At 40.1% G+C, this 12,116-nt stretch overlaps 2 protein-coding genes across 5 annotated transcripts in view; one reads left to right on the top strand and one right to left on the bottom strand.

Moving 5' to 3' along the window:
* Positions 1-6,765, top strand: part of LOC111218400 (TSC22 domain family protein 1-like) — a 44,118-nt gene extending 37,353 nt beyond the window's left edge. For 2 of the 3 annotated variants that reach the window (XM_022740694.1, XM_022740696.1), the window contains exons 2-3: positions 3,348-3,399; positions 5,000-6,765. In XM_022740694.1, the coding sequence (XP_022596415.1) occupies positions 3,348-3,399; positions 5,000-5,269 (322 nt within the window). In that variant the 3' untranslated portion in view covers positions 5,270-6,765. Of the gene's footprint in view, positions 1-2,642; positions 2,962-3,347; positions 3,400-4,999 lie in introns of those variants that run through there. The other variant, XM_022740695.1, reaches the window with a different exon arrangement.
* Positions 6,766-8,137: 1,372 nt separating this feature from the next.
* serp2 (stress associated endoplasmic reticulum protein family member 2) lies at positions 8,138-11,226 on the bottom strand. 2 transcript variants are annotated; one of them, XM_022741127.1, is made up of 4 exons: positions 11,147-11,226; positions 10,140-10,156; positions 8,977-9,039; positions 8,138-8,186 (listed from the first exon to the last, which is right to left on the bottom strand). In XM_022741127.1, the coding sequence occupies exons 1-4, from the start codon at positions 11,224-11,226 to the stop codon at positions 8,146-8,148; spliced, it is 201 nt and encodes a 66-aa protein (XP_022596848.1). In that variant the 3' UTR covers positions 8,138-8,145. The 2 variants fall into 2 exon arrangements, with proteins under 2 accessions (XP_022596848.1, XP_022596847.1); XM_022741126.1 differs by lacking the exon at positions 10,140-10,156 and having other exon boundaries at positions 8,977-9,049; positions 11,143-11,226.
* Positions 11,227-12,116: the final 890 nt, after the last annotated feature.

Genomic DNA, 12,116 nt, shown 5'->3' with positions numbered 1-12,116 from the left:
ATCTAAAAACCTTACAAATCTAAACAAACCTTAAACAGCATCACAAAACAAGGAGTTCAGTAGACTTGTTTTGTTGTAGTGCTTTGACTCTGGATTTGTTGTTTAAAGCATGAAAGTCTTGTTCTTGACCAATGGCTTATCAAAGTTTTCTTGGAACATCATTTAGCTTTCCTCTTGGCCAGCTGCCAGTGGTGACAATTATAGCTCCTACCAGGCCTCTGTGTACTTGTGAGCAAGTGTGACCACATTGGAGCTGAGGTAGTACTGGCTATTTGGGTCTGGATAATTGGCTAAACTGTCTCCCAGTCAAAGAAGAGACCGGAAGAGATAAGTGTGGCTTAGATCCTCTTGTTAAGCCATTTGGCTTCTTGTTAAGTGCTGAAGTGTTTGACTGGGATCAGAGGTGAGCAGAGGCTGACATCAGTACAAGTACACAGAGGCTTTGTTTCTTCACAGTACTGGTGCTTAAACAAGCCAGGACTGAGCTGTGATACCCAAATTAGCCTTAAATTAAATGTGAACACTGACTTTAAAAGTATTTGGAAGGTACTTGGCGTGTACTCTGTGTTTTATTCTCCCTGGTAGCTGCCTGCCATTGAGGCCCCTTGATCCACAGCTACACCTCAGTAATGCTTAGTAGGAAATAGGTCGGATTTTAGGACCATTTATTAGAGTGTATTTTAACATGGACCCCTACATAGTTCATGGATTACCTGCAGTATCTTATGTGGCCTTAACCATACCTGTAACCCACCCTTTTGTGTCTTCTTGCTTGGCTCTATGCCACACCTGATCTCATTCTGGAAGTGTAACCATTTCCTGTTGGTCAATATGTCAAAGATTTGAAATATTGGTGGACCCTCTCTTAATGATAAAAGAAAAAAAAGCAGGATTTCTGTGTTTGTTTTATGCTGCGTAGTGTAGGTGTGATCAGACAGCAGGAATGTGAGGAGTGTGTACACATGATTTTGAGGGTTTTGGGTGTGCATGGAATGTGTGAGGGCAGCTTTCCAGAGAATGAAGGGAGGTGTGTGTTTGTGGGAGGGGGTCTTGTTCAGACGATGTCTGAGGTGGGAGTTGTTTAGGTGTGTCGTTATGACTGTTCAGCACAGGGATACTCCCACTGCAAAATGCCGAGAAGGCAGTTTTGGTTGTGCGGTAATGTCGTTTGAGTCAGATTGACCTTATTGATCTACAATGACCTCCATCATTTTAAGAAAAGATGTATAATGATTAAAAAGGGTCATATAGTATTAACAGCTTTCAGCCTGGTGTCTGTGGATCCACAGGAGAGCTTGATTGTCATTCTTTTGTGGAGTTTAAAACCTTGTAAGAAACATTTTAATCAATTTAGTGACAGCCAAGAAATGTCTCTAAAACAAATTACACGAGAATATGCCTGTTACACCCTATTTTGGAAGTGGGATGACGCTACAGTGGAGTATGATAGTCCCTGTGTTGTTTTATTCTGTGAAAAATATCTTCTCGCTGTTCTGCATCTGTTAAATCTACATCTAGCCAAGTGTAGGAAAGCATTTCAAATGTCTGATGTGCCAAAAAAAAATTCAAAGGTTAAAAAACAGGTTTGATTGACAAAAACTCCCAACCATTTTTGAATTTGATAAAATGTTAAATGTTTTGTTCATCCATTGTGCACAAGGTTTTGTATTGATGGGTATGTACCCTCCAGCAGTCCCAGTTCCCAGCTTCACGCTTAACAGCTTGACCACATAGTTTTTCCCCCTTAGTGCTCAGGACTCTGTAATAATTTGGCTCATTCTGCCAGAATTCTTTGATGATCTTTTGGCTCAGCCTCACAGCTGTGTAGTGCTGTATAAGGCCACATGAGGGCAGCATATGTGCAAGATAGCATTTCATTTTTGTTTGAAACCTTTTGATTTAACACCTGCCCCAGAGCTTAATGGTTTATTTCTATCTGATCTGAAAATTATTGTTAACCATCCTCTTAATATAGTGCTCTTATTGTAGATTGTATGGATCATTGTGAATATGTTTGTTAGTTAAAAAATATATGATGTGGGAATTGATTGCATCATATTTTTAATACTTCAAAAAGAGTACAAATTTGCATGTAAATATTACTAATTTGTGACTGAAAGCTCCAAATCTGCTTATGTTCCTTAATATTAAGGGGATGAATATAAATGACCACTTATCATTTTGTATGTGTGGTAAACTGTTTATAAAAACAAGTTGCTTGCCGAGGGATTCCCTCCAAGTGTTTCCCTGGGATGACAAAACTTCAAGCTTTCTTGTAATGGACATTTAAAAAAAACAAAAAAAACAATAATACGTCTCTTAGGTACATTCCTGTGTTAATAATGCCCAAGGCAGCACAGGCGACTGACATAGGGTTAATGTGTATTGTCGCTGTAATATAACAGTCGTACATCTTGCCTTTCCCCTGCCTGTGTTAGTACTACAGTCCTTTCTTCTTCCTCTCCCATCCGGTTCTCCCCGGTTTCATCCACCTCCCCTCAGTTCCCGAAATATTTTATGCAAAAACGTGTCAGCTGAGCGCCAGGTGGGGGCGTTCCTGAATAAATCATTCAAATAGGCTCCGTCTCCACCAATCAGGAGGCGGCCTCTCGGCGTGTCACTGGATAAATTATGCGGCCTCATCCCTAGCTGCAGATTTTTGCTTAGAGCTGAGATGAGCCGACCTTGGATTGTGTTTGTAACCGCTGCGGTTGCTGCACGAGCCTTTACCGGACAGAACACAGAATAGTGCGTGTGGATGTGTCACGCTGAGCTGGTCGTGTGGAGGTCGAGTCGGGACACGGGGTTGTTCGTTAACGGACTGTAAAACATGAACAGCATGAATACGCCGTGCTACACCGTAGCTATGGATCTAGGCGTCTGCCAGCTGAGAAATTTCTCCATATCGTTTCTGTCGTCGTTGCTGAGCGCGGAGAGCTCGCACGTCAAGCTCGATAATAGGTAAATGCTGTGTTATAGAGCTGTGATACACAATCGCCCCTGTATTCATGTGTTCAAGGATCAGCTCCCTGCACATGCAGCAGTAATGTCACCGCTGTGTGATGGAGAGCCTGCACGGTCGATGGATGATACAGTGTCATTACACCCACAGAGACTACACTGCCATAAACGCTTTCTAGGGAGAGGGACAAGGAATTGTCCCACAATGAAACCGGGCCCTTGACTTTTATAGAAATTTCCAGATGCTTCCTGTAACGACCCACATTTCTATGAAAGGAGAGAGGCTGTTTTCTCCGCGGGCTGCGACTCCATGTTTTTTTTTGTATTAACTTAAAGCACATAATGGTTTAAAACGTTTTACTAATTTCTCTCTTTTTCTTATGCAGTTCGTCAGGAGCCAGCGTTGTGGCCATAGACAACAAGATAGAACAAGCAATGGTAAGTTAAAACTTGTGTCTTTCTTTACACTGTGTAAAAGGTTGATCACTACAGTGGCTTTTAGTCCGTATGAAACGACGCTATTTGTTTTGAAAGATAGGATTTGTTTAGGTAAAATATTCAGGTACATGAGTTATCACAGTATAAATGTGCACGACATGGACAGTGGTGTATGTATTCATTTAAAATTTTAGTATTTTGTATATTGTTAAGGAATAAATTGAATGTTACATGTCATTGTACTGATGTGCTCACATCGGAATAAACCGTGTAAATTATGATAGGATCAAAATAATATTTAAGTACTCATGTGAAAGTAGTTTGATTAAATCTAGTGTCCTCAACGAAATAAAGGTAACTACCTCAAACCAGCTGCTGTGACCAGTGTGAGACAAAGGACGTTTTAAGTGTTTTTTATGTATATTTGTTTTGTTCACTCATGGTATTTTAAAACCAGGTCTCTGAGTTCAGCAGTTTATTATCAGATTTATTATCAGAAAATCAAACGGCGTTTTATTTTTCTTTTAGTTTCACTCTGCCTCTGTTGTCGTCGCTTTCAGCTCTGTTGCTAGGCAAACTGGAAGGCTCACACGCCTGGTTATAAATATCTCTCCCTCTGATTGGCCGACACTGTAGTGTAGGCTGGGTTAATGACGTTTCACCCTGGGAATATTCTTTCTCACGTTTTCCCATTATCATCCGTTTTGTGTAGTATATCACTTCATTATGTTGGATGAAGCCTTAGTCCCAAAAGATCTGTCTATACTTATGACATGAAACGTGTGTAGGCTTAGGTCAGAAACTTTTTGTACACATTTACGATTCTCTTCCCCAGTATAGATTGTTGTGGGGCATATCAACTCATTGATTAATACATAACATACTCCAGTGCTGACTGTCTGTGAATCATTAACATAAAACATACAATTCTCTTTATTCTCATAAAGGGCTTTTACCTGCTGTATGTATCAATGACTAGTTGCTGCTTCAGCTACACAATTAGTTTATATTTTGATTTTTAAATAGTATTCATATGGAGAGGTTTATAGAGCAAACAAACTTTTAATCAGTTCAAACAGTTCATTGGTTATTAAATAAAAGTTTAATAACCAATGAACTGTTTGAACTGTTCCTGTATACAGTTATAGGTTAGGTATTGCCGTACATTTTGAAGAACTTAATTTCCTTGTCAGATGTGAAATCCTTTTATAACCACACTGGATAATCTTGAAAATGTATGGTGGTCAGGTTTAAGAAAAATTGTTTTTTTAAACGTCCTCGAGGGGCTTACATTTCTGATATAAAAGGTTTTTAACTATTTGTGAAGGTGATTTTTGTAAAGATCAATATCATATTAATGCCATCTCCCTATCTTTTTTTCTATAAATCACGGGGCATTTCTTTTCATTTGTTTTACTGGAGTGTTTAATCATTTCATATAGTATGTGTAATCAAATTTCTAGCATCATAAAAAATCTGGGGCATAAAAATTGTGTCACAGTTTAGATGAGGTTGAAAAACCCCAGGTTTGTGTCTGACCTTTCATTGAAGTGATTTAATTGATGGATTCCAATCATAAACTCATATCTCTCTGTCTCAGGACCTGGTGAAGAGTCACCTGATGTACGCTGTGCGTGAGGAAGTGGAGGTCCTAAAAGAGCAGATCAAGGAGCTGATAGAGCGCAACTCCCAGCTGGAGCAGGAGAACACCCTGCTGAAGACACTGGCCAGCCCAGAACAGATGGCCCAGTTTCAGGCCCAAGTTCAGACTGGCTCCCCGCCTGCCCCTCCGACAGCTGCCACACCGGGACCCCCAAACACCGCCACCCTCGCCCAGCCCGCATTGCACAGCTCTGGCCCCTCGGCGTAGCCCGGTCTGCACTGACAAAACAGACTGACTGACAGTTTTTGAGTTCTGCTACCGCAGCAGAGCCAAACCTCGCCTTCTACAGCAGGAGGTTGCGCTGTTAAGACAAGAATTTGCACATATTTATCTCTCAGAAGGATGCAGCCAGCGGGACGAGCAGTGCTGTGCTTTACAGCACAGCGGAGGGTGACAATCTTGAGACACTGTTTTGGGGGCTGGGGTGGGGTTGTTTAATAGGAGGATGAATCATTGAACATTTGCCAAATAACCCTTGGACATATCAACTAGAATGTCTTACCAAGAAAAACAAAACAGCTTATCAGTGGCGACAGTATACTTAACTATAGATTTAAAAAAATCACTGTGCCTGTGTCTGGATTTTAAGTGATGTCGATTTTACTGATGAGGGAGATGATGATGGAGCAGGAGATGGAGGACTCTATTGGTTGTTACCTTTTTGCTGAATAATGTAAATAAAAGTGGTTCTCTCTCAAAGCTAGATCTTAAAGTTACAAGTTGAGAGATCTGAGAGAGAGAGAGAGGAAGAGAGAAAAGGCCTTCTCAGAGTGACAAATGAAGAATGTTAGCAATTATTATCATGACGAAGTCCCCATCTGGAATGGGGGAGTCAGGGGGAGGGCTGGGGAGGGGGTGGGAGGCTATTTTGAACAACACTTGGCAGCATTGATGACGTTACTTCAACTGTGGGTTGGTGGGATGAACAAAACATGGTTTCTTATGGAGATGATGATATTCTATTTTCAGTATTTCACTTTCAAGCTTCTCATTTTGCCCTTGACAAAGCTCATTATTGCTGTTTTCTCAACCCTGCAGTGGCATGTAATTTAAACCTTATTTGACAGGGTTGAGACATCGGGCTAAGCTGCATTTTCTTTTTTCCTAAAAGTTTGATGGGCAGAAAACGATGTATATTTCTGTATAGTGTAAGTACCATGTAAAATAGTGAGGAGAAGGAGAAAAATAACAGATGCTATCTAGGTCACACAGATTGAAGCGGGTGAGCGAGGGACGTGCTAGTCTTGCCCAGTCTGTGTTGTCTATTTTTAATGCTGTATTTTCAGGACTGTGGATCGACAGGAGTTTAGGTTATTTAACTGACAACACGCAGCGAACAATGCTGTCCATATCCCTTACTGCAACATTAACTCTTTGACTGTAAATCCATTTTCACTTGGCTCTTTTTCTTTCTGGAGTATTGCACCTTTAATTTTTTTTTAAAAAGTTTTGACAGTGAAGTACTTCTGGATGGACAATATCTCAACATCTAAAAAAAAAAAAAAAAACTAACAAAAAAAAGAACAGAAAACAAATACAAACTCTGGAGATGTTATTTCTTTTTCATTCTGTGTATCAGTTGTATGCTCATGTTCTGTGCATGTTTCCGCAAAGACCGGATAAGATATTGTAACATACATACCACAATTGCACTTGACAGCTGCACTTCACAACTTTCAATAAACATGCTTAAGGAAGAATAACCACCTGGTCACTATCTCTTTGTAGTTTTTACTGTCCAGTTGATACGACAATGCAAATGTGGACCAAGCCTCTAAATGCTGACAGGCTGCTTGTTTTTCTGAGAGTGCACTCACACGTGTAGTCACGCTGCATCCTACTTTGTGGTATGTTGAGTTGGTCTGCAGCTGGATTCCTCTCTGCTTCAGGATGTTATTTAATCAAGGTTCATGACTGCCTACTATGTTACTGAGCAGTGAGGGTAAAAGACACAGCCAAGTGGTTTTAGGTCTACAAGGTGACCCGTTCTGGCTTCATGAAGATTTTAGGTTCAGCCAAAAACAAAAATTGTTGATGCTGAATTTTAAATTCCCTAACAGTTTCCTATGTAATCTGAAACAATTTATATTAAAAAATTCAGACAATACTTATAATTTGCATGTTCAATTAATTCCAATTGCTAAACTAGCATTTGACTCATTTCATATAAAATCAACTTCACAGGCAAAAATGTGATCTACAGGTCAATGTACATCAAGATTAAGATTTCCACTAATAAATAACTGATGAATACATATTTACACGGCCTTGAATGGTCACGCTGCGGGAATTCCTGCTGGAGTTTAACTGCTTTTGTCCTAACCACGACAGGGTGTAACATTTAATTTCTCACCAGACATTACAGAATATATTTTTATTAATTCTTAAGTTTGTTCATATAAATAGTTAGCAGGGGTTTTTTTTGTTTGCTGCTGTTATTTTGCATTTAAAACTACACTGTGCAGTATTTCCACCACACTGTGTTGGCTTGTCAAACCTAAAGCCCTCCTTTTAGAAAGGGAGGGGGCCTCTCATCCACTCTTCCAATAAAACACATCAGCACATCGTGTGTGTAGGAGTGGGTGCACTGATGAACACCGGGAGTCTTCAAAAGCAGAAGGGAAACCGTGTGCTCCCTAAATGCTCGACATTTATTTGAAAAAAGATTCTTCTCACACGACACAGACAAATACTGAAACAGACAGATATGGCACATTGTCAGCAGGAATCACTGGCAGCACTCAGTCTCGCATCAACAGTCTCACACCTTCACACAAACAGGTGCCAAGTGAGTAATGAGACACATGTTCTCCAGCCAGCGTGGTTTTAGACTGTCCGTAGAAAAGCTGTCAGTACCACAGACTGCAACACTGTAAACGCTGATCAAAGTTTGGGACATGTCCGGAGGAGGAGCCGGTGGAGGCGGTGGTCCGGGAAGCTTCTCTCTCTGAGATCTGCTGGATCTGAAGCTGTGGCGTCAGTCTCTGGGCCTCTGGATGGAGTTGGGGTTGTGCAGGCACGGGCTAGCCAGGCTCAGTGAAGGCATGAAGGGGTAGGACAGGGGTCCGGAGGCACCTTCTGAATCACATCCCCATGCGGATGCTCTGGATGATCTGAAATATGGCTGAGAGCACACACACTGACTTGTTAGACCATGTCTGTTTGTTTTGTTTTGTTATTGAAATACATGACCAAGGAATTTCTGACATTTAGATTTGGCACAGATGCTACATTAGTCTACTGTGTGCAAAACACATGCACATCGTTCACATCCGGGTGCAGTGTTCAACAAACTGAAGATTCTTTGTTTCATGACTCACAACACCGTAGAATGCTAAAATTATATTATTTTATTGTATTTAGAAAGACCACATCTACTGCTTCTACCTCTACCTTCTACATGCAGTAAAGAAGCTCTTTTTCCACAGTGTTGCAAATCTACTTTAGCTTACTACCACAGGTATACATGTAATCAATCACCATATTATCTGCATTAGCTATATTGGTGTAATCCAACATGCATTACCTACATTGGTTAAATATCATAATAGCTGTATTAGTTATGCAACTGAAGTTTTTATTTGGTTTTTTATTAAGTAATAGATAAAAAACACAATGCAACACAAGACAACATATTCCAGTAAGTCAATGAAGAACAGGAAACAGAGCAAAACAAATCTGGGCACATACAGGGGTTAATCCAAGTAAAATAAGCGAAAGCGATAAGGAAAATCCAAAAGAGAAAAAAACAAAATAAAGTTTAAATAAAATGCCACATAAATACAATATAAATGGTGCAGAGGCTATATTAGCTTATTGCCACATTAGCGTAATCAGCCACTACATTAAAACAAACAAAGGCAAAGACATAATGCAAACACACATTTTCTTCTGTAGATACAAAAAGTGTGTACCTGATCCACACACAACAAATACAAATAGGGCAAGCAACCAGGGGCCCACAGGATACTTCTCCTCTTGTGGTCGCTATGGGAAACACACACACACACACACACACACACACACACACACACACACACACACACACACACACACACGCGCGAACACACACACTGTAAATTAGCATTACTGCAACACAACAGAATTATGACAGATGCTGCAGAACAAAAATAAAATTTATTCAATGTGGGTTGATTTACAAAGTAGTTTCCCATTACCATTACTGGTCAGGTGGTGGTTGCTCTGTTTAACTCAATAACCACCAATTGTCTTGTTTTTCAGAACTAAGGAGACAAGATGATGCTACGCCCACAATAACAACTGTGTGGTCACACTAAACAAACCTCAGTGTCTAATTATACATTGAAAGGTGCAGAGTTAGTGGTTTTTCACATTGTGGCTCATGTGGAAAAGATGAGTGGAACAGCACGAGTCAGTCAGTCTAGACGAATTTAGGGAGTACCCGTCAATCCCACAAGATGATATCATCTGCGTCACATGTTTTTCTGCTGGTGGCGAGGGTACAGTGATGATCTTGATGCCCCTGGAAAAAGTGATTAGTGATAGCACACCAATATTATCTCCCAAGCCCACTTCAATCCTCCCTGGTGGGTTCCTCACAGTAAATGGGATTTTTAATGTGTGCATGTGTGTGTGCTGGAGGGCCGGTGACAAAAAAATATATAGAGGCCCTGCTTAAGACAACAACAGTGTAAATCAATGGTCGTCTTTGCAACTGTGCAACATGTAAGAGATGCAGCAGACAACTTTTTTCATTATCAATTAATCTGTTGAAACAGAAAAAAACACTAGCTACTCTCTTTTTCTTCTGATGAACTATTACAGCAGAGAGGTTGGGTGGAAAACTTATGACAGATACAGAAGAAAGATGCCTCGTTTTTCATAAAGAGATAAATGGGAAAAAAAGTTTGTTACTCTGGAGTTTGTTTCTCCTCACTCATCTTGGCTACAACTATGAGAGCAGGTATGAAATGGGTTTTTGTCAACTGCTGTTTCCAAGGTTAAGAATGAACTTCAACTCTCAATTAGCATGGATGAGAGGTCCTTAAAGTGCTCAAAGGGATGGGAATTTGAATATTTACATCTTCATAACAACTGGGCAAATTCCTTCTGCTGATAAACATGTGATGCAATCAAAAGGGAGACTCTCAGAAAATGGTGAAAAATGTCCATCACATTTTCCCAGAGCCCAAAGTGATGTCATCAAATTGCAGTACAAAACCAAAAAATACAAAATTTACAGTGATATTAAATATTAGTGTTAATTAGTGTCTGACAGTTGTACTTGATTAATGATTATCACAGCATCAAAACAGTTGCTGCTTAATTTTCTATCCATCAGCTAATTGATTCATCAATAAAAAGTTTCACCACTAGATAAGTCAAAATGTTCCTGTAACGCTAACAAACCCAAAGTCCACAAGTAATAATTGTATTTACAGATTAATATGTTGAATCAAATTTTTGTTTATGAATGACTTATTTGTCATAAAAAAAGTTTGAAATGTCCATCACAATTTCCTATCACAGAAGATTACTAAAACTGTTCAATATCTATATTTGTGAAGCTGAAACATGTTCATTTTTTGGAATTCATTGCCTTAAAAAGGACTGAAATATGTTATTAATTTTCCCATTTAATGATCGATTAATCGTTTCATCTGGATATCTCTTAACCTTCACATATTCAATGCACAGTTTGATATTTAATCCATGCATGAATCAGCACTGGTTCCAGTTATTTAACAACATATAATAAATTCATCTTTTTTCACTTTTTATTGTCACTCCAACAAAGTACCGTCAGGTTACAGTGCGGAGGGCGGTAACGAGCGGAGTGTATCCAGGCTGAATAAATTACATTTTAACGAAACAGCCCAGCCTGCTGGGTCTAAGGGTAAACTGACTATATCACCGGACCGCACGGTGAGGTGCAGGTCCTGAGTCACGCTGTGCGACATAGGTGTGATAAACAGGCACATTTAACAGCCAGCTGGCATCACCACCACCACCGCCACGCTGCTGTATTCACACCGGAGAGAACGTCACTTATCCCGGCTAATGTCATGCTGGCGTCTCGCTGACAGTTAACGGCTCACCAGCGTCTTGGCTACGTTTCCTCTCTGCGTGATGTTCTTGCTGTGTTTCTCGTTGGCCATGCGGATCCTCTGTTTAGCCACCATCTTCCGGAACGATTACAATACCCGGGATAAATTAGTGTGTTTAGCCTGTGATTTTCTGATGCTGCAGGCTGACGACAGCACCTCTGCATCAAGCTAACACAGTGAAACCGGAAACTCGACGAATTCACTTTCAAAATACAAGCACGAAATATTAGTAGAACGATTTAGCATTTAAAGAACAGGTTCGAAACGACATTTTGTATTTTACAAAGCGCACAAAGTTAATTTGTACTACCCACATTATTTCATCTTGTTGTCAAAACTCCTAAAGGACTTAAATGCAAAGTGTTTTTTCATAACTTTTAACCTGGAGGTTATCACAGGAACTTAACTGCCTCACTTTGCTGCCCTTCACTCAGCTCCCCTTTGCACCTGGCGGAGATGAGCGTGGCCAGATCTCATCTGGTTTGATTGTGTATCTGTTGACATATGGAGGCCGAAATGTGAGCACATATCCATAAACAAACTAACAAGAAAAAATATAGGTGAAGTCATAGCAGTGGCAACAGCAACAGTCGTAATAGAAATAGTAAGACTCACATCATCTAAGTTCATATTGATGACAAGTAGGCCTACCCTCAGTTGCCACTTAATTAGGTACACCCAGATAAAACTAATGTTGTCTAATACACCAGTCCTCCATTAAAGCTTGCCTTTATGAAGGTTAAAATCTTTAGCACCACAGACTATAGCTTTTAAAACAGCTTGAACAAAAACTGATCATGATAACCTTCATGGAGGTAGGATTTGTTGCAGAACTGTTGTATCAGACCGCTTTAGTTTTATCTGGGTGTGCCATATTTGGCATCTGAGGGTATTTGCCTTCGGGATGAGAAATAGGTGTAATCCTCCATAGTCCTGGCTACAAGAATATTGTGACTTGAAAACTG

Source organism: Seriola dumerili, unplaced genomic scaffold (genome assembly GCF_002260705.1).
Source record: "Seriola dumerili isolate Sdu_G_001 unplaced genomic scaffold, Sdu_1.0 BDQW01000052.1, whole genome shotgun sequence".
In the NCBI taxonomy this organism is placed as follows: domain Eukaryota; kingdom Metazoa; phylum Chordata; class Actinopteri; order Carangiformes; family Carangidae; genus Seriola; species Seriola dumerili.
This window is presented reverse-complemented; position numbering and strand designations above follow the sequence as displayed.

What these genes read in the sequence shown, in the direction of transcription:
- serp2 (XM_022741127.1), bottom strand. Translation starts at nt 11,226, where the DNA reads ATGGTGGCTAAACAGAGGATCCGCATGGCCAACGAGAAACACAGCAAG. An exon ending in ATTTGTTGTGTGTGGATCAG is followed by an intron (nt 8,187 to 8,976) that starts GTACACACTTTT and finishes GTGTGCTCTCAG; the next exon opens with CCATATTTCAGATCATCCAG.